The sequence below is a fragment of the Trichoplusia ni genome, unplaced genomic scaffold, assembly GCF_003590095.1.
Source record: "Trichoplusia ni isolate ovarian cell line Hi5 unplaced genomic scaffold, tn1 tig00002014, whole genome shotgun sequence".
NCBI lineage: Eukaryota > Metazoa > Arthropoda > Insecta > Lepidoptera > Noctuidae > Trichoplusia > Trichoplusia ni.
The window spans coordinates 32,493-55,476 of record NW_020800185.1 but is presented as its reverse complement, the minus strand read 5'-3'; the positions used below and the strand labels follow the sequence as shown (position 1 = coordinate 55,476).

Genomic DNA, 22,984 nt, shown 5'->3' with positions numbered 1-22,984 from the left:
TCTTTCACACCCCTCTTTTTTTAAATGTGTAGAGCGATTTTTATCAAACTTATCTAAGAACAGTCAATTTAATTGGATACGCTCAATCCGTTCGGTAACTATGATGTCACAGACAGAAACTTGTGACTCTCTCGCTTTTGCGATGGATAAAAGTTGGCATTAGTGGACTTTATTTTTAGTCGAACTATTTGAAAGTAGTATTAAGTATGGGTAGTATTCACATTATGTTACGCCCACTCGTCATAGAATAGAAGACTCTTTATTGTACTCCATAAGAACACGCAATCACGCATTGCGGATTTTATATTAAACAATTTAAACAATTTAAATTTTGAGCATTTGACATTATGAAGAGGGCCACCAGCAGTTATAACACAGTTTTTCCAACTCATAAGGCTGTTAGCGTACCTATATTAAATGTTACTTGGTTTGCTTCAATATCGCGATCGTCATATTTTTATTTTGATCGCAGCCACGTGTTCTTGTAGGCTAGGCAGTTTGACAAGCATGTTCAAATTGACTTGCACTAACGGACGTAGTGTCCGTTGCAGAGTGTATGGCAACCATATTGATTTAGCCGGCTGGTGCTCACAATTTAATTGTTGTTCAAAGACATCTTCCCACTTAAAGAAGAATTCAGTATTGATATTTATAATATGAACGCTTGCTCACATTTAACATTGTAAATAGTTAAGAAATATTTTTAAATAAAATGTACAAGTTCTATTCTTGCTCATACAAATCGGTCATAAAATCACAAGTTGAAATCTACAGGTAACTTGCTGTGTGTACGCTCGGTCGTTTCATGTATTACTATGGAAGGTTATAGAATATCACGGCGGCGTCTGGCGTCCGTGTACCCTTCGGTGCAATACATCCGTGCAAACAAATTGAATATTATAACGTCGTAAGGCTGTGATGCCGTGTTAAGTTTAGATTGCCTGTGTGCTAAAAAAAACGTCCTTCGCCTTCCGAAGTCTGCCTTCAGAAGTCTTAGCACCACGTTTAACTGTAAAGTTATAGCCTATATTATGCTTTCTAAATTTACAATTACTTTTTCTACGTAGCCGTTCAATAAACTGCTGGCGTAGCATTCCTGTACACCTCGCGTAGGTTTCGCGTAGGCTTCGCGTAGCGGCGTCTCACTTTCGCTGAACGCAACAAACGACAAGCGCAATCAATAAGTCATGCATTCACCAAGAGATAAAAACCTCTTTAGTAAATCTCAAGATGAAATAAAACAAAACATGATTACCAAATCACTTTACTCATGATTCCAAAATGTATAAGAATAGAAAAATAACATAATATCTTGATTTTTATTCGAATTGTAAACATATATTTTGTAAACTAAAATTTTAAACGTTTATCAAAAAATAATAATATAGTTTTACTTTTCCTCAAGGAAACAAAATAATCTGTACTCAAATTTACGGCACTTTTTCATGGCTTAAACAGTAGTATAAAAATACGAAATTATTATACAATATTGCTTATAGAGAAATCATTAATCTCGACTATGTTCACCATTTTGTTCAGTGTAAGAAAATGGACAAGTCAGATCAAGATTAGTTCAACGAAATGTTCACATTGTTAGACTAATCTAGGTCTCTAGTCACTACTACTATCAGCTAATTGAGGTGTCTTATAGATATTGCAGAAAGGCGCATTTTCTCCCTCCTGAAGCCAGTTGTCCGGGGAATATTCGTTGTCAAACTTTTCTATGACGTGGAAAGTGTAAGCAGGACGACCTTTCTCCGATTTATTGGCGTGACTCTTGTGGACCACGTTGCCATGGAGAAGGATGCACGTACCTTAGAAAAGGACAAAAAGTTGAACTTGACATTGGAGTAAAATGAATCACAATTCTATCCTCATTATATTATAGGTGTATTTTCTACTTTTAAATGTAAAAGGTATGAGGTACTTGTTGAGCTATTTGTCTAGCATCATATGCAAGCGACTTTGGAAAACTAAGTTTGGGACTGTTGTACGTATAGAGCGGTGTTTCGCTTGACACTATCTGACGCTACGTCCTCTCGCCGAGCGTTGTAATTAGGTGTAAGCTCAGAGAGATATCAAAAATAAAGCACTGTTTAAGTTGTTTGGATAGAATAGTTGATTAACATACCTTTGTTGACAGGTACAGGTTGGAAGCCAGACTGTCCATAAATCGGAGGCGGCCTATCGTATATCAGGAGGTCATTGCTCGACTTATCTGGATTCCGGATCATGAGCCTGTGGACACCGGATTTGTGAGACCCGGGCACGATCCACAGACATCCGTTTTCGGTTGTGGCATCTTCTAGCGCTATCCAGAACCCTACAGCTGGCACTCTGCTTGTCTGCAAGTATGTGCTGTCCTGGTGTGATGATACTGCGAAAATGAGAAGACATAATTAAGTATGTCGGAGAGGGTCATGAGAATAAATAACGAAAAATCTTAATTAAAACCTCACTAATAATAAATAGTACGCAACATCATTCATGAAACCTTTATTGTTGCTATTCGCGCCAATACTGGCAGGTTGGAAAAATAGAAGCGCGGGATATTTTAATTAAGAATAGTGGATTATAAGTTTTAAGATGTCATGGGACAAACTGATTACTGCGTAAGCGTAATATTTAAGAAAGTTATTTTTGAGAAGTAATTAGCGATTGTGGTGTTAATGTTGTGAATATAGATTGGGTAAACTAAGTAAATAATATATATTGATTGGACAGCGTTAGGCTGGGGAGTTTGTTGGGCCGTTTGTTCTCTCCAGCGCGCTTAGCAAGCGGAGACGGGCGGGCGTTGTTGGGAATATGTCTACATCTAATATCTTCTAATATATAAAATTCCCGTGTCACGATGTTAGTTACCGTACTCCTCTGAAACGGTTCGACCGATTTTCATGGAATTTTGTATACATATTGGGTAGGTCTGAGAATGGAACAACATCTATTTTTCATACTCCTAAGTGATAGGGGTGGCTCACAATAAAAAAAAAATTTTTGGTCGAAATTGTTTGTTTTTATTTTTTTTATAATGTGGCGTTATAAATACATACAACTAGAAAAAAAAATATTCGGCAAAACAACGTTTGCTGGTTCAGCTAGTGGGATATAAATGATAATGGAGAATGAGGCTTGAATATGTGTTTCATTGAATACCCTATCACTGTTGGCTATCCTGACATCCGAGCACGCCGACTAGTATATGTATCTATTTATTCTTCGGAAGATTATATTTGATGACATTCCACAGCTAGGCAAAGATAGGCTCCCCAAATTTTTCAACAATTTCCTTCATGCGTTGAACTAGCCCACGCGGTAAGCAATAAATTCATCCCGCCACCTTTTGTGCCGGCCGCGGCTGTGAACTCTCTTGACATAGATTGCGGTCTGATTAACTATGATACGAAAACGGAGATAAAAGGTATTATGAATGAATTAACGAAAACCAAATATAGATGCGCAAATGGAATTTAATGTGGCTTGTTGTGGCACAAATATATCTGACAAAATTAAAATAATAGTTCTTATTAATTCTGCTAAACGGTGAGAAATTTTGATTGAAATTTATTTTTTTGCAATTTACAGCTATAATTAATAGTACTGTGAAGAATCAAAAGCCCCCGCTCAGGCTAGATCGTAGTTCGGTTAAAAGCGCTCTCTGTCAGACTCTACCAATCTTTAAATTCGGCTTGATAGCTAAACAAATATATTTTCTCAAAAAATAATCTTTATTAAAAACAGTATTCAGGGTGAACTTTCAATTACTTACTTTTAAGACCAAAAATAATTTAAAAAGTAAATCAATATGGTTCTTTAAAAGATGGTACTCGTATTGGTTCTTACCAAGGCATCTTGGTTTGTACGTACATTTTACTTGGTCAGTATTCTCGAATGATAAATTATAGGCGGACGTTATACGGACTAAATATCCTTTCATTTTGTTACCGTTGCGCACGGGAGCTGGGAGAGCAGGGAGGCTGCGGGTGGGCGGTGCAACTAATCGATATCAGAGCGCTTACAATATGAAATTTATGTCTGCAACAGAGATCATTCACCTGCCAGTGATAAAATTCATTTAATTTTCGTCGCGATACCTGTTTGTAACGATATTAAACCTTAGTCTCTTGATTTTAAGTTTTGTTTTAAGTTGAAGCTATTGCACTTTGTTTTACTTAGATTATTACAAAGTTTCAGGCTTCAAATTTATTGGTATTGATACCATGCCAACTTAAAACTTACTCGGTGTGGTAAGCATCGTGCCTAATCTGTTAGTACTTACTGCTTGGTTATTTTTTTTAATAAAATCATTTAAAAATAAAATCATTTTTTTTTAAACAGTTACTTATGGGAGTTGTTTGACGATTCCTCTCCATAATAAGGACATTTTGGAACCGTGCAACTAGAGTCATTAATATTTACTTTAACGTTTTAAGTCCTTGGAAAACGGCCTATTCGGTTTTGATTTTATTACATATTTTTTATATCACTGACAAACGCAAAGAATCCTCATGTGACAGTATGATAATACGTTTGATAAGTCTAGACAAAATTGAATAGTACTAAAATTGAAACGGGAAATGAATAGAAAGCTTCAAATGTAAGGGGAATGCATTCAATTTGACTTTGACTCGTCAGTTTAGTGCATTTGAGAGAATCGACAGGTTTAGCACTTTCAAAAATATAACTCGTCTACAGGCCATCTATAAACGCTCCCACTAAATCAGAGAGCGCAGGTTAAAGGAGTACAGTATACGCCATAGCTGCATCTCTCTTTCGCTCCTGCATTTAGAGGCGATAGGCCCTTGTTAACAAAACGTGAAATTAATTGGTCATGTTTGCATGTTATTTGCCTTTCGTTATCTGTCCCTTTCGCGGATTTAGGGATGGGGTCGCGGGCGGCGTGTAAAATGCAATACGGCTTCTTATAATTCTTATGGGTTTTGTTGAAACTACGATGATACACTGGTTACCTAAGAATCTATTGGTGTCTAAACTCCTCAGAGGCGTTATCTCTTTATTCGTTTTTTTTTATTGCGCAATGAATCGTTTTTCTTTGTAATGAAGTATAAAGAAAGAACAATAGAGGAATTGTACCCCGCTGATAGAACGTTATTTTCTTTTTGGTGGTTTTACCTAATCTTGTCTGTAGAATTCTTTTAAGAATCTAAATAGAAAATGAAAACTTTTCCACTTGGAAAAATACGAAAGGAATGTTGCTAATTGCAATTTTATTAAGTTTATTAGATTTCCTGGGTGATAGGAATTCCTCTGAAAACTCTTGCAGTTATTACATTTTTCGTTCTAAGATTAACTCTCTTTATAGTTATTTGATTTATTTGAAAGTGGAAAATGAAACAATTACAGTTAAAACAACTTTAGTTTATGGATGATTAAATTTACATCAAGTATAAATAGGTATATTTAATGTTACTCTGTTCGCGTTAGAGACAATTTTCTTGCTCTCTTGTACGCGATGCATTTAAAGTTGGGTGACTCAAATAATCGGCCTACGAAAACCGCAGCAGCATAGTCCAAATGGAAATTCAAATGGGGTCCATATACCTACATATATAGCTATATGCGTATTTATTTATATGCTACGAAGTGGTGTTCCTAACCCATAGCAAGGAAAGAGAAAATTTTCATAACAAATTAAAATACTAATATTTTGAAGGAATTCTATTTAGAAGCCTTACGGTACTCCTTACAATACGGTACACCATGTATATTAAGTAGGTAACACCACGATGACAAGGGCGCTACAGAGATGTTTTGATTCTGAGGTGGGCGGAAATTAAAAAGGTTATTTGTAACTCCAAGTATCGACGCGGTCATGCCAGTATTAGGAATGTTGTAGCCACCCTAAACTAGTGATATAAGACGTTATATGAAACCATTACTGACGTCAAAGTTTAGAATAGTCCTGGCTAAAAACCTTTTGGGGAAAGAAAGGGAAAACCACAATTTCCTCACCGTAACATATTTTTTTCATATTCGAGGACTTTCTTGTAGATTTTTTATGGTGTACAATATTATAGAACATTATTTTGATTTATGTCGTAGGGTTAAGCCAGCGTTTGCGATGAAAGTATTAAATAAAATGGTTGCAAAAGAAGCGGTTATTGTGAGTGAACCTTAAAAGATAGACATATGATGTCTGAGACTTTTTTGTAGATCTCTTTATTTTGTACAATATTGTTGAACATTATTTTGATGTATATCGTAAGGTTAAGCCAGCGTTTGCAATGAAAACATAAAATAAAATTCTTACAAAAAAGTGGTTATCTTGAGCGAACCTTAAAAGATAGAGATATCCCCTCGCGGATTTTTTTGGAGGTCTGTTTATGGTGTACAATTTTGTAGAACATTATTTTGATGTATCTCGTGCGGTTAAGCCAGCATTTGCAATGAAAGCGTACAAACATTGTAAATACATTTGAAACCTCTAAAATTTACTATGTTCCTCTACTAAATTATGCTTAGATTAAACTTAGAAACCTTCCTCATGAATCACTTTATGTATTAAAAAAACCGCATCAAAATCCGTCAAGTAGTTTCAAAGATTTAAGTAGTGAAGGGGAAATAGGGACGGAAAATGCGCACCTTTGTATTCGTCTTGAACTGATATTCGCGCTTCTAGAACTTTCAGTGTTCATGCTCTGCTGTAACATTTTCTTAACGAGGTCAAGGCGAGTTTCTTTGCAAAAGGACTTGAACTATTCCAGCAAAAGGAATCTAGACCTATGCTTGATACTAGAACTCCCTCCCAGGTCTGAAATAAGTCGGGCTATCCCGATAAATAGGCGTGTGTAAACCGTTTTTAAATAAATAAAAATAATTAAGTCCCACGGGAATTATTATAATTTAGATCTTTCGTACTAGATTCGCAGAATTAGTATTTCGATTAGATTGAATGAAAGCGGCGAAAAAAAAATCAAATGTTTTTGAATGAATGAATTTGACCACCTGAAGATTGTCTTGTAAACAAAGCACCTTTAGGCGAGCCAACTCTGGCTCTTGGCAACAAAATGCGAAAGTTTGTTTGGACACTTCTTACTCTTTCATGCAAAAATAGGATGAATGGATTTGGACTAAATTTATTACAGGTATAGCTTAAGTATAACCTGAATTAGGACGTAGGAAAGTTTTCATCTCTATTTGACGAGCCCGTGAGATATTGATTCGTAGCGGGCGGTGCAGCTGGCATCAGCTATATTGTACCTATGTAATTTTAACATGAAAACGCTGAAATGTATGGCAATGACAGGGCTAAGTCACGAGTCATTGAAACAAAACATGATTACTATTTAATGAGCGCTTTCTATTGACGTATATTCCTACAATCCTAGGAATATCACTTGGCTTGAGGAGCAGTACCTGTTGAATACGTTGTATTTCATCAAATGCTAATGAGAATTAAGTTATCGAGAACATGAAGAGTATCAATCGTAGTATAATCGATATAATTAGCTTAATACAATCAAAATTCGTAATTTCAATTCAAAAGCAAAATTTGCAAGTCATCATTGCACATTATCAAAAAATCTCATCTCGACTTAATAATACACGGACTCGACAGCTGAAGGGCCAGACGAAAGGGGTGCGGGCATTACCGAAGGGTACTTTAATCATGTCATATACATTTGCGTGAGATGCAGTGAGCGATATTTGATTTTGTCTCGTTGCACGGCAGGTGGGGGCGCGGAGAGGCGGGGAGGGGAGGGGTGCGGGGGGATGACGTCCATCGGTCAGATCAATAAATCACATGCTTGAAATTCGCACATACGCTCTCGTTACACGTTCATTATTTTAAGTTATGATATGAAAGGCTTGAATGTTTTTTGAGTTAGAGAAAGGATTGCTGTAGATTGTAGTATGGGTAATTAGATCAATTATACCTTGTAGTAGGTAAGATATGTATTTGGTTTTTAAAAAGAGGTTGATACGACTTCATTTAATAAAAGATACTAAATTATAGGACCCATTAAATTGTAAATTTATATCCGTGGTGCCTGATAACTGAGCTTCACTCATTCTCAATCTCTTTTCTTTAATAAGACTAGCTATTTCTTCTCATCTCTTCCGCTTGCTATGGAGGGAAGTGGAACATTTTTTCTTACTCCTCCTTTTTACTATTTTTAATTAATTTCGTTGCGGGTTCCAATTCAGATAATTGTTCCCCCTGGGACACGCCGAACTTAAGTGTTTCGGTGGGTTTCGTTGGTTTCATTGTAGATCCTGGCTTACAGGAGTTGCAATGACGGACATATGTGGCGGGCTAGTCCCATTAAAGAAAAAGATACTTGACTTAGGAGTGAATATGTTGGAAGGAGTATTTTTTTAAACCCCGGGTTTCCACACCGATCCTGGGCCCCAATTCCGCTATTTACAATGGCCGATGAATTAATGGTAATTAGATTAAATTTGACACTTCGTATTTCTCTAAGAATTTTGCCAACACAATAATTATAAACTCATTATATTGACAGTGAGTGTTCCGCTTTTAATGATTGTGTTACAAAATTGCTTAGAGAAATACGACTAGTATTCTTTTAATCCTATTTCTATTAATTCATCGGCCATTGTTAATAGCGGAAAGACTTCGTTCTGGGCGCTATGCGTTTGCAAAATTTGTATTTCTCATGTGGAAGACAGCATCACAAAATTGCGAAGTATGTTGTAAAGTTGAGGACGAGCAGCATGTGCTGATGGATTGTGTAAAGAATAAAAGAGAAAGAGAATCACTGTTTAAGGAGTTCAAATTAAATATTTAGCCTTGCAAATAAGTTAGACTCATGTTAAGTCGTCAAATTGAAAAAAAATGTAGACGTTTTAAATGAAGAGAATAAGATTATTTGGAAAAAATATTATATGTTTAGGTATGTATTTTTATTGTAGTTTAAATATTTTTTTACATGCCTAAAGAGAATTAAAGTATTTATTATTTTAAATATTTCTTGAAACAAAAATTTCATTACTAACATCGCAAAATGCCTATTATACCAAAAATGCTCTTAGCGAAGTAAAGTACTCAAAACGCGACACGATTGCTTCAGCTCGTAACAGAGCACCTAACGCCATCTATCGAACTTAACACGAACAACTCCTTTTCTATGTCAAGGTCATTTCGCACTGACATTAGAATGACAGATAAGCATGACATAAGCCGTTCGGAAATCGAGAAATGGATTAAAGTTGTCAAATTTTAAGTTTGAATAAAGAAATGGGCGAAATATATCTTGCAAAAGCAAAGACATGGAACGCAAAAGCAATGAATTGTGAAAATATAGCTTGCCCGCGAATTATAATTTAGACAGCAATGTGGCCATTTAAAAAAATACAACATTACAATTATTTATGCCAAGCTTTGCTACTTTAATAAACATATTATTACTTAGTATTGAGGAACAGAATAAAAAAAAACTTGTCTTTTAAAGGTTATGAAACTGGATTACGTTTAAAACTGAAAAAAGTTACAAATTTCTAGTTTAAAATAAATATCTTATTTTATTCCTTAGAATTCCACAACAAGTTTGAAAACTAAGCCGCTAAAGATAGTAAAGTGGGTTAACATCAATAATTCCGAATGCCACATACAGTTGATAGTTGGATAGCCTGAAGGCTCTAGATTCATTCTAATTTAGGAGCTAATCTAAATTAGAATGACTAGATACTAAATACATGCACTTCTCGACAAGTGGGTCATTGGAGCTTTAAATAATTTATGTCTGTGAATTAGTAAACAATTTGCAGAAGTTATGTTTGTTTTGCTTGGCGTGCAATTGGAGAGAGTAGACGAATATGGGCTGATGATTATGATATTTAGATAAGTTCTTATTTATTGCATGCGTACAAAGTAAAGGAACACCTAGCTAGCCCACTTTGTATTTTATATAAAAACGTTAAACAATCAACTACCGAAAATTAATAGAAACCACACAAAATTCGCTTTTTGCGATCGCAAGCTTTAAATATTATTTTGTCCTCGTAAAATATATATATATGTAGGTATTTGCACCATTTGCAGCGCCTACTTACAGTATGACAAAGCCATTTTTAATTGTTTAATGGCTTCAAGAATAAAGTGGATTATTTAAAGGTGTTAAAAACTTACCTTCACCGCCAACTCTTGGATTTTTATATATAAACATCGATTGCACTACGGCTGGCTCTTTTAAACATAGATTAGCGCAGACATTCTTCACTCGATCACAGTATGTGTAACACCTGAAGAGCGGGTGCAGAAGATGCAAGGCATGCCCAACCTAAAAGCAAGAATATTATTAAAACAGTATCTTAGACAGTTAGTTTGGTCTTTAGTATCTCAAATGGACCTAACTTTGATTAAATGCATTATGAGTGACGCGTTTGAACAACTTTCTTGATTTGAAGCGCCTGACATAAAAGTTATAGCAAATGTTTTTGTGCGTGTTGCAATAAGTATTCAAGCAGGCGCATTGGTTATTAATTTATTATTTATTTATAATTTTATATATATGTTTTGAACAGTTTGACTGTGGGCTCCAGTTCTGGATTTGTATTTTGATCATGTCCTCAATTTATTGTTTCTGGGCATTTCCTAATTACCAAGTAGTGTAGTTAGTACATACCTTGCTTAAAGATATACTAGGGTCTACTTTGAGTTCGCCGTCGGGTAAAATCGCGTCCTCTTCAAAGAAGTAGCTGATCTTGTCATTGCTATTGATAAAGTATTCCTTTGATAGGTGCTGAAATCAAATTTAGAAATTAGTACCTATATAAATACTTTCTTCGGTTGCTTATTATTTTAATCGTAAATAGAAAGGGTTTTAGGTCGTGTCGATATCTTGTCACACTTTTATTTACTTAGGTACCTTGTCAACCTAAAACCAAACAAGCTATATTCGATTAAGATTCTTTCAGGATAACGCTTATGGAAACCGAAGTTGGTCGACATAGATATAATACTTTAGTACTATAATATACATATATCTTAATAGACATTATTACTTCGTTACTTTAAATTATGCAGGTAACTATGTAGTTACCGTACATAAACTTTAGGTAACCTATGTAATAAACACAGTTGAAAGCATGGGACATTGTTTACGATTTAAAATAAAACCTCAGGTGGACTCCATTAATTTCTAAAAGCAATTTAATTGCGTTTTATAGTACACACCACAACGCTTAATTGTGCACTCAATGGTGTTTTATTAATAAACACCATTAACCTTTTCGATAATAACAATTTGGAACCAGTTATATAAACACAGGTGCCTATAAGATTTAATATTTGCGTTGGTCTTCTATACTTGTCCCGTAGTTGACATAGATGAGTGTAAAAGGAAGGCTCAAGTAGTATTGGATAATTCAAAGATAAATCTGGTTGACAAAATACCTACAGAGAGTTATGAAGGCCTGATAGCCTGAAAATAGAAGCCAGTACAGATAGTCGAGGTCACCACGCTAAACCCATCAGCGGCGTGACGGAGGAAAGGGTTTGTGTGATCCACTAATGCTTGTCTTGAGTCTGGGTGTCTTTGTGAATGTGATTTGAAGGTTAGTGAAAAATTAAGCGACACAAAAATTAAATTCTTCAGCAGGCAGTGCTTTAAAAAAATGGTAGGATAAACGAGGATAATTGTAAGAGTAGATATTTCAACAGATAAATACTGAAGTAGGCATTAGAATTGACAAGTGCCAAAAAAATGGTAGCAAGGAGAAATATCCCTCAGAAGTTTCTTGTCACTTTTGGACATGCCAGACAACAATTTTAAATATCTAAAGACCATGGGCAGGGGATGCTGCCACTGAAACAAATATTACGACCAAGTTTTAAAATTTGATAGAGCACTTTGATAAATGATTACTGGTAAAAGCTTATTTGAGTTGTTTAGACACGAAAGTTTGTAGAGTTAGCTTTTCCACCCCACACTGTGGAATAGCAAGTTTTGCTGTTTCAGAGGTTGTGGCAATTCCAACATTGGACAACTTTCGATGTACACAAAACCGCGGGTATTTCCTTCCATAGTAATAAAGCCACAACATACATCCTTAACATACAAACATTATTATGCTACAAAAGGATACAAGAAAACAACTAGGTAACTAGATAATAGATGGCGTTAAAAAATTAGTCTCGTACATCAAAAAGAGATGGCGTTAGTATCTAAAAATTGGCGCGACACCATTTACGCAAAGCATATAAATTAGATTGGGATTAGCACGTACAGATGTAACGCAGGTGTGACTTTCCATAAATAGAATAGTGTTTTGATACTAGCATTAGGTAGGCCAAAAATATTTGTATGAAAAACAAATATTTTTGCATGAAATTACGAACACATGACGACTGAAGCTCTCATGATTTAGGTGCACATTTGATCCTGAAAGTAATCTCATACTTTCGAATGATTTTTCAAGTCGCTTCACTAATTATAATAGTTTTGTTAGTTCACTAACTATAATTACGTGTAGATAATTACCATTTTTTCAGGGTCGACGGTAGAAAATATGACTCTTTCTTCTTTGCTTGGAAGATTCTTGGTAAATTCTAGCCCAGCTTCCACCATCTCATCACATTCAGATGGCCTCAGAAAGTTTTCTAAAACTACGAAGCCGTTCTTGTCGAACTGAAAAATAAAGGTGACATTTTAATTTGATTGAAGAGGTAATTAAATGTCAAATTATCATTGGGACCAATCCACGCATAAGTTGAACAGTTTTTGGGTGTCTTTTTATATAAAAAAGTATTAAATAAATGTACAACTGCTTAATTTACTTGGAGTACAATAATTGTACTGTCAATTATTGATTTGGTACTTTTTATTTTTGTTTGACATTGGTTTGCAGCAGATTGCTATTTGCTTACCTATTTTAATTAAGTGCGTACACCAACAGAGTAAGTGTAAAGTACCAAAAAAAAACAATGTTTGGAAATTCAGTAAATTTAAAGTAGATTCTTGTAACTACAAAAAGAACAACTTATATAAATAGTTCAACTCATCACTGCGATTGATGCTGTGCGTGAGTGTGATTGATAGCGATTGTTTATATATATATTATTGATCATCAATTGTGTAGAGGTGACACACAAACACTACGTGACTTGACTGCATATTTACAATGGTTATGATATGCACAAAGATGTTTTGAATTGACTGGCCTTTAGGTTAGTCACCCTGAAAGCTCGGAGGCCGTACGATCCCCATCCAGGACATATTATTGGTAGTAATTTATCTATATTATAACGTAAAAAATATGTTCATAAGTATGTTTATCAGTTCGCTAGTCTTAGTCAAAATTTAATCAAGTGTGTCTCAGTGGGTTTTATTTGAAGTCCGTTGTACCTACATATTCCTTGTTATTATTATTTTGTGTACTATGTAAGCCAAATGTTGGTTTTGTTCTGAGAATTTATAATATTATAGAAACTAGATACATTTTATTAACAATGAGTTTTCTTCCTAACTTCAGGACTGATGTTCGATACCCGCGTAGGAAAAATGTTTGTGTGATCCATGAATGCTTGATCTGAGTCTGGATGTATTTGTAAATGCGACTTAAATGTTAGTGTCACAAGGATTATATTCCTTAGAAAGGGATTCATATAAAAATACATTTGGGGTGTTAAAAGTCCGCATCTCTGTTAATCGCACTGTAGAGGTTAGACGAGTAAACCGATTCGCATGTGTTTTGTTTTAAATAATTTTTCTGCCGATCTTCCTTTTGAGCAATTTAGAAAAGTGATTAGCAATCTAATTCGAATATTCTAAAAAAAGTATTGAAATTAAAATGAATATAGGTATAATTCAATTAATAGTTCAAGCAACCTACTAGCCAAGTAAATAAATCAAATGTCTATTGTTTGTTGCTAAGCTAAAATTTTTACTAACACTCCCTTGATAACTTTATTATCCTTGTCGTGGTACACAAAAATAATTCTGTTATGATATTATTACTCATGAATTGTTAACAAACAGATATATAATTAAGTATCTAACATTGTTGAATATAAATTAAGATGGAATTGAAATATTGTAACTGATAATGCGTTAACAATGATAATACACGTTCTTGTGTTTGTCCTGACGTGAACTTTGACCTATTTATATCACACGATGTTTTTATCTTTGTTTTAGTTCTCGAAACCAAAATGAGTAATCTTTTTGACCGAGAGATTTACACATAATTTAAACTAACCTCCTTGAAAGATACAAGCACTCATTGGAATAGGTAAGCCACAATATAGATCGCAATGTTATGTTTTTATGACTAGAAGAATCTAAACTCAGTATTGAATAGGGGACAATTCCAAAATATTCAAAGGTGCCAAAAGCTCAAGACGCCAGCAATTATGAAATAAATGTCTGAATAGGAAACGCGTAATTGTAAGCACATATGTACACATAGTAGAGTACTTCGTAATCTGGAAGTACCAAAATCAACCTTACTGCTAAGGTAATACCGCTCTTAATGTCAAATCATTATCACCGAAGCGCGGCCTAAAGTTCTTAAATTGTACCGGTAATATACGTTCCGAGAAGAGGCAAGTTTATTAAAACACTACCGTGTTTTGAAACCAATTATCATAGCAACTGGAAATTCTAAATTATTCCAAATCTATAAATATGATATGACTGCGATAGATACTGAACTTATATCTCTCATACTGTAACATAAACACAAATACGGAATCACTGCATTTGAACACTGCTGAATTGAACAAAATTATTTGAAGGGCTTCGTCTACGCACGACGTAAATAAACAAACGCTACTTAGTGCCTACTCCCCTCAGCAAGATTATGAGCTATAGTTCCAATACACATAAAACTTCAATTATGTTAAACAGGCAATAAATTATGTGACAAATAAACAAGGACGCAATAATAAGATGGCGACGCATTCAGGCTAACACATTAAACAATCAGAATGCATGAAGCTTGAGCACAGCTAGTAATAAAATAATAATTACCTCATCCTTCATTGAAGCGTACATTGTTGGAACGTGTTTTTTGAATGTTAGCACTAGCGACAGCAAACGAGTATCCGCGAAGGAGGCCGAGTGGCGAGTGCGGACCGCGGAACCGGTGTGGCGGTGTGGCGCGCGAGACCGAAGACGTCGTGCTACTCCCACACGCGTCGAATACGTCACCACACTCCAAAATACTGCGTACAACGTCTGTCAAATACCCCAGCGATGAGTAAACATTCTTTTAAAGCCAGCGGTGTATCTTACTCAGCGGAGAACGGAATTATGAATAACACTGCGCCCGCGCCGAAGGGGGTGAGCGCGATCGCCGCGGCCCGAGCGCTGCCAAACGAATCTGGGAACAATTAACGTTGGCGCGTATGGAAGATTCATTCTTATAAATACTTTTTTTAAGAAGATGCATCATTATTATTGAAGTGTATGAGTCAGTCGCACTGACTTACCGACACATGGTCATGCACCCACTTCGGCCAATCTGAGAGTTCCGCTTCTCTCATATGTCAACGGCAGATTATGTTTGTTTATTTTATAGATAGTCTTCCAATCATTAGTTGGCAATTAAAAAAACTGATCATTTAGGTAATTACAAAGTGATAGCAGTAGTTAAATAACTAAAAACTGGACCGTTAGAACTATGAACTGATCGAGTGTGTTAATATCTCTATGGCCTGATAACATCTATAAAAGATGATTAAAGCTGCATCCGTTTCAGGTGGTTTAATATATATCTGCAAAAAAAGGATTGCAAAAAGAGACAAAAACTAAAAACGTTGAAGGATACTTTGTCCCCTTCATCACCACCACTCCCATCACCATTAAAAACATTCTTACAAGTCTTACAACAACCATTTGTAAACAAAATTACCCGAAACAAGACTTTCGAAGACACCAACAGCTTTTTTACAATATTCGAATGTTAATTTGTCTAAAAAACCATCGTCAGCCCACAAACGCTAATCTAATATTCATGCTAAGTGGCCTGAAAAATTTATGAACGGAACAAGTTATTGAAACAATAAACTTTTGTGTGCTCCAGGACAGTTGTTGATATCAAAGCGAGATAAATGTAAACATATTGAGGCCCTGTCCCGCTTATAATTGCCGAAGAATTAGAAGCAAAGGTGATAAGAGCTCCTATATAACATACTGTGCTTGACTAAAACTATGTATTAACCAGACATCACTGTCATCTGAAAGTACTTCGAGTTTCACCTATTTCTTCTGTAATTATGAGATTGCAAGAAAAAGTTTCATTATTTTGAAATTTGAAAAACTTGCAATTTTTTGGTATTTGGTAAATTTGTTGGTATTAAATTTTTGGCTCGTTCAATCAATCAATTCAGTCTATCGCTGGACATAGCCAAGTTGCACCAGAACACCCAGTCTTCTGCTTTTCATATATTTCAAACCAGCTGTCTTTTCCAGGTCATCGGTCCATCGCCTGAACGGCATTCCACACTACGTTAAAGTTTACAAATATTTAAATCACATGCGAACAAAACACATCTTAACTTAAGATAGAATCTATTTTTAGATCACACAAATTTTTGTTCCTGCGCGGGGGTCGAAACCGCAGCACGACGCATGTGACATACTTTACTTTACCTACCAAAAATTCAAAATCGGTCTTAGGCAGCCCAAATCAGTAGCAGGCTAAATCGAAACACTTGATGACTAGTTGGTTACAAAATGTCTTTGTTTTATAGAAGAACCGGCAAGAAACTCCCCAAGCAAGGTAACAACTTATATCCTGTTACCCTTCTAGACAATAATGACTGCTAATTAAAGTAAACTACAAGGATATTCGTAATTTAAATACATTGTACCAGCAATAACGGTATAGCGAATTACTGCTGCAGTTGGCTTATAAAAACGGTGTGAGACATATCGTTTACCACTACGTATGATGCTATACATTGCCGGCGTAAATACGTTCCACGTTTGATACGAGGCCTACTTGGTTGCGCAATGTATTGCAATTCGCAAATTCTTAGTCTAAATGATCCGTAAGTAAAAAAATAAATAGCGGTAGCACAATTTTTTGCCGACAAGATCATCATATGAATTAACTAGCTATTGCTCGCGGTTTCGCACGCTTGGATGTCGATTGTATCAGCAAAAATATTACCATCTTTTAACGAAGTAGGATAAAAGGATCTGTGTGTACATGGTCCAGTATGACAAACAGAAATCTGTAACCCTTTGGGCTTGAAGAGGCACAAACATACACACATACATATGTAAAATACTTTCGCATTCATAATATAAGTGCGATACCAGAGCTACATGAGTACTGTGTAGAGTACAGTATATATCCATACTGTTTGTAATATTTAGCACCTATGTATATCTACATCTGAAACTTATACAGTCTACTTAAATCGACGACAACGCATGGGTATAATCTTAAAAAAGATTATTTGTCAATATGGTCACAATCACATAAATTGAATGCAAGAAAAAAAGGCAGAATTCCTGGAACAATCAGCAAAAACTGGTTGTCACGTCAACAAACTTCAACGTGTGACAAAACCAACGGCTTTTCGTTTTCCGAAGCTCGGATGCTCTCGGTATGGAATAAAAACTCTCACCTGCCGCGGCCTAAAAGCTGCGGGTAAAGCACTATATCTGAATGTATATATAGTAATACCTATAAAATACTAGTTGCACCAGCAAACGTTGTTTTACTAATAAATTATTTCTAGTTGTATGTATTTTTAATGCCACATTATAAAGTTTTAAAATTTCGTCCAAAAAATAAAGTACTTCTTTTTGTGTGAGCAACCTTTAACACTTAGGGATATGAAAAATAGATGTTAGTCGATTCTCAGACCTACTGAATACGCATATAGAATTTGGTAAAAATCGGTTAAGCCGCTTCGGAGGAGTACGGTAACTAACATCGTGACACTGGAATTTTATATATTAGAAGATATAAGAAAGGAAAATGTTTTTTTGTATAGCCTGTTTTAGATCACATGGCTGGGCAAATTATGTTAATTGCAACAAAAAAAATTGCATCCAAATTTTTGCTCAATCGGAAACAGGACGTGATTAAAATTTTACTTACGTGACACAAAGGAACAGGTAAAACTAAAAAAAAATCCCTTGTGGAATATACCTAGTTATCAGATTTTTACGACTACTTTCATGAGTTTCGCGTACACAAACATGCATAGAATTTATCACTTTATTCAAGTGTACAAAATTGTATAAATCTTGCGATTAGGGTTTTAAAAACTATGGACTTCTGGCAATCAGTGAAGGAAAATTTATGAGAAACCTCAAAGTTTTCCTTAACATGGAGGAAATGAAAATAAAACCTCAAAACCGAAATTGAGAAAGCGTGATGCGCATCCCTCCTGAAAAATATCGGTTTGATTGAATGATTAAAGACCAGTGACTTTACCTTGAAAACTGAAAAAGATTTCTTAGATTCATCTCCACGATGTTTTCCACAGTCTCAGCCATTTGCAAAACAGACATCCGACTTGGCTACAAGGCGTCTTATTGAATATTTAACGTAACCCACTTAAGCTGCAAATTTTCCTGCTCAACTGTCACCTACAAATTGGACTCTAGTTCATAACTTATGACTGAACTAATAAAAGGAGTGCAACTAACAGTCGAATGACATAATCACGAAGGGAATTGTCGAAAATAACGTATTAAAAGGTCAAGTGCGAGTCGGATCCGTAAATAAAATTATATTATCCGTAAAACTGTTGTTAGCCAAACGTTTACGGCCCGTTTATTATTTTGAGTACCTACTTGTTCTTTTAGCAGTAACGGAAATGCACTATCTGCGATAATTTAAACTGTCTAGTTTGATGGTGCCTGAGATGCAACATGGTGACAGACGAACAGACGGACCGACGGTTTAGCCTCAGTAAGAGGGATCCGTTATAAACTTTTGGGTACGGAATCCTAAAAATTAACTTGATTAACAAACAAAAAATCTAAATGTTCCAAAATAAATAATATGATCAGTTTGATAATTCGTAATAACAGATTCAAAATGATACTTTTACAATTTATATAATGTTCTAAAACTTTTTGTTTATTTTGAGCGTCATTTTCCAAATTGATATCATATCAGATGCCACAGTTTTAACCAATTCTGCAATGCCTTTCATTTCCGCAAAACAAATGCTGATCTACATCTACAATAGTAAAAACAATATGCATATTATTCTTATTCAGCTTTTAGCGTCCATCAGACGAAATCGCATTAAATTGAATTTCGATTATAAAATTACACCAAAGACAATTGACAATTTTTATACATGACTGTATGCGCATTGGCGGACTTAAAATCGGCGGCGACACACACATAATACAGATTAAAGGTGCATAAACATAAAAGAGTAATGCTTAATGCGAACATCTGGGAGCACCGCCGTGCCCCCAGATGTTCGCATTAAGTGCTTATAAGTAGGATAAGCTAAAATACATTTAACTATAGCAATATATAGAATGAAAGATATGAATATAGTTATATTTAATAAACATTATTACTGAAAACGACAGCATACGCCTGTCACTGCTGAAGCCACGGAGATCCTAAAATATATATCCCACCAAAAACATTAAATGTAAAAAAATGCCAAGTCTCTCGATGCAGTCTTTCCATCGTAAAAAGTTTTGAGATCTCATAGAAGCCAAGTCCTATTCAAAATATTTTGTAGTTATAAATCAACATTTAGTAATTGTATCAATAGTTTTCTTTATATTATAATTATAGTGACTTGGCAATGAGCACAAAAAGAAACAAATAAAACGGCATATTTGTAGGAGTTGAAAGTTACACACACCGCATGCGTAAACATTAATATCACAAAATTAATTTTCTTTTGGTTTATCCGTGTCGTCCCAACCGAATTTCGGCAACGGCAGTCAGTCTTAGTGTACTCTCGATTCATTTACTTTCATAAAGCGATGGCCCGTAAGGTATTCTTAATTATTGTATTGGAGCATGTAGTCGGTAGTGACCATCATGATTCACACATAACAAATAATCTGATCACTGGTCTCGTCAGTAACATTTGCACATAATTCCAGGCATCAAGCAGCTTTTAATTTGTGCTCATTGCCAAGTCACTATAATTATAATATAAAGAAAACTATTGATACAATTACTAAATGTTGATTTATAACTACAAAATATTTTGAATAGGATTTGACTTCTATGAGATCTCAAAACTTTTTACGATGGAAAGACTGCATCGAGAGACTTGGCATTTTTTTACATTTAATGTTTTTGGTGGGATCTCATTTATTTTTTGTAAGTGTATTTCTTTCTTTTTTTTTAGGTGTCATAATTTCTAGGACTTCAGCTACTGCTTTGCTTAGAACCCATTCTCTATCTCTATCTCTTTTGTTTCTTCTCTGAGACTTCGTTACTTCTAATGTAAACAAGCTTAAACTTATATATATATGCATATATATATCTACTAACTTATAAACTATAGCTAAACTAAACTAAATAACACGTAAAGTTCTCCGAATATCAATTATCACTACAATATTTTTTAGTTTCGAAATGGTTTTTCATAGACAGGTGGCGCTATCAAATGAAAATTATCGAATTATTCTGATATATGAATATTATTCCCCGAAAAGCTAAACTCCTAGCTTTGTCCACGTCGAAGATACAGGGGGGGCGAAACAGCCGCGAATCGCTTCGAGAAAAGATGGTACGGCCGTGCCCGTTTTGCTCGAGACTTGGCAGGGGCACTGCCGTGCCCTCAGATATTTGAGCCGTTTGGGGTTGAAACGCTCGGGCCCTGCGGACTAGAATCGCGATTTCTTAATAGAGAAATCGTAAAAGTCTAGGTCGACTCCACCCTTGGTTAGAGGACTGTTTTTTTTTTACAAAGAACTGGCATTGTTGTTCGATGTGGCAAAGCTGCCAGCCTTCTGTGACACCCGTCTTTGGCAAGGTTGCAGATGACTTAGTTTGATGTATATAATTTTATCAAATCTATACTAATCTATACTAATATATAAAGCTGAAGAGTTTGTTTGTTTGTTTGAACGCGCTAATCTCAGGAACTACTGGTCCAAATTGAAAAATTCTTTTTGTGTTCAATAAACCATTAATCGAGGAAGGCTTTAGGCTATAAACCATCACGCTGCGACTAATAGGAGCGAAGGTACAAAGGAAAATGTAAAAAAAATAATGCAGGTATAAATCATAACTTATATCTTCTACCCACGGGGACGAAGTCGGGGGCAACAGCTAGTTTTGTAAATAAAATTCCTGCAAGATAAAAAACAAAACACAATATTTATAGATTGAACTTCTAACATACACACATGTTTAAATATGAGATTAAAGACTGAAGAAACACCTCTAATGCAAGACCGTTGGTGGTTATGGTCTCCTAGATAAAAACTCACATTTATTACATCATCATCATTTTCATAGCCTTTTCCCAACTATGTTGGGGTCGGCTACAAGTCTAACCGGTTTCAACTAAGTAACGGTGTTTTACAAGGAGCGACTGCCTATCTGACCTCCTCAACCCAGTTACTTGGGCAACACGATACCCCTTGGTTAGACTGGTTGTCAGACTTTTCAAGCTTCTGACTACCTGTAACGACTGTCAAAGATGTAGGAATAACAGATAGGGACACACAATTTAACGTGCCTTTCGAAACACGGAGGAACTCGTTATGACAATCAAATGACGGTCACCCATCTATGAACCAACCGCGTCAAGCATAGGTTAACCTGTGAGCGTATCACTTATTTATTACGTAATAGGATATAAATATTTTCATGAATTAAAGTGTGAATAATGCTAGCGGAGATTTCCTTTGCTTTACGAGAAGAATCCTTTCAAGTACGCTTGTTTTTTTCATGGACCAAGTTCAAAAGGGTCATGTAACAAGGCTTGCCAAAACAACAGCTTTGTGTAACTTTATTTAAAAAACATTTGAAAAAATGTTTTTATAGTTAATCTCATAAACAATAACAGCAGAAACGTTTTTGAGGTGAAGAGGCACGTGCTGGCATGTGGCAATGAAGTCGGCTAATTATTTGATGGATGTACTGTATTGCGCATGATAAAAATATATATAAATCTAAGAGAGATCTAAGATGAATTATATTTAGGCTGTGTAAGAAATAAAGATCTCTTACATAGCTTTAATAAGAAATGGAAAAAGGCAAATCAATTCTGGCTAAACAAAACCACTTTATTTTTTGATTTAAGCCTTTTGTTGTGAACGATTATATTCCTATTACATTTTAATGTTATTAGAACTACCTAATTTAGTACAAACAATTGTGGATAGCAGAAAAACCTACCCGTGCGACAATCGAACCCCAGAAATACTACTCGGTTATTCGTGCCAAAATGCTTTTTAATGTAATACAATTTAAAACATGTACCTACAATTAAAACAGCAATACGAATTATAAAATTTCTATGTACTATATCAAAACACACTTTTAATATAATAAAATTAGATTACTTTCGCCAAGTCCAAAAACAACCGCTCTCTTTTATTTGATTTTATTTCTAAATTTTCAGTTGTAATAATTAACTAAGATACCTAGTTACCCGATGTAGATAGGAACTTATTGTAATACGCTGAAGGCAGTACAGGGTCTGTGAGGGGTAGGTGGTGGAGAGGGGGGTGACGATGGAACCTGCCGAGCCCGCCCGCCTTGTGCCTCACTATAGCGGCATCGTCGGTTCGGATCGGTCGCCTCCGACCCTTGCAGCTACCGCGAAAAAGTTGCACCGAGCTTTTGAAATGGTTGCTCAGTTTCCTTCACCGCCGGATGAGAATTGCCTTTAAATAAATTCCCCTGGCTCCCCGGGAGTCCAGGAGTTTATTTAACTCCTTAAAGCAGTAACCATGTCGCTCATAGTTAAACTAAACCGTTTTAAAGTATTGAAGTGTAAGAACGAGAAATTTGCGCGCCTTGATTTTCGAGGTAAGTTGTGTTTCAGTGTTTTATTTATGTTTTTGTTGTTTTTTTACTTGAATGATATTAT

At 35.3% G+C, this 22,984-nt stretch overlaps 1 protein-coding gene across 1 annotated transcript; it reads right to left on the bottom strand.

The window, feature by feature from the left end:
* Positions 1 to 1,248: 1,248 nt before the first annotated feature.
* On the bottom strand, positions 1,249 to 15,182 carry LOC113507424 (phytanoyl-CoA dioxygenase domain-containing protein 1 homolog). Its single transcript, XM_026890282.1, has 6 exons — positions 14,955 to 15,182; positions 12,465 to 12,611; positions 10,608 to 10,724; positions 10,112 to 10,262; positions 2,132 to 2,377; positions 1,249 to 1,814 (listed from the first exon to the last, which is right to left on the bottom strand). The coding sequence occupies exons 1-6, from the start codon at positions 14,976 to 14,978 to the stop codon at positions 1,612 to 1,614; spliced, it is 888 nt and encodes a 295-aa protein (XP_026746083.1). The 5' UTR covers positions 14,979 to 15,182; the 3' UTR covers positions 1,249 to 1,611.
* Between the last annotated feature and the right edge of the window lie 7,802 nt (positions 15,183 to 22,984).

Excerpts from the sequence above, each read along its gene's own strand:
- LOC113507424 (XM_026890282.1), bottom strand. The coding sequence starts at position 14,978 with ATGTACGCTTCAATGAAGGATGAG. Across the intron at positions 12,612-14,954 it reads ACGCTTCAATGAAGGATGAG|TTCGACAAGAACGGCTTCGT; the intron begins GTAATTATTATT and ends TTTATTTTTCAG. Across the intron at positions 2,378-10,111 it reads TCCAAGAGTTGGCGGTGAAG|TATCATCACACCAGGACAGC; the intron begins GTAAGTTTTTAA and ends TCATTTTCGCAG.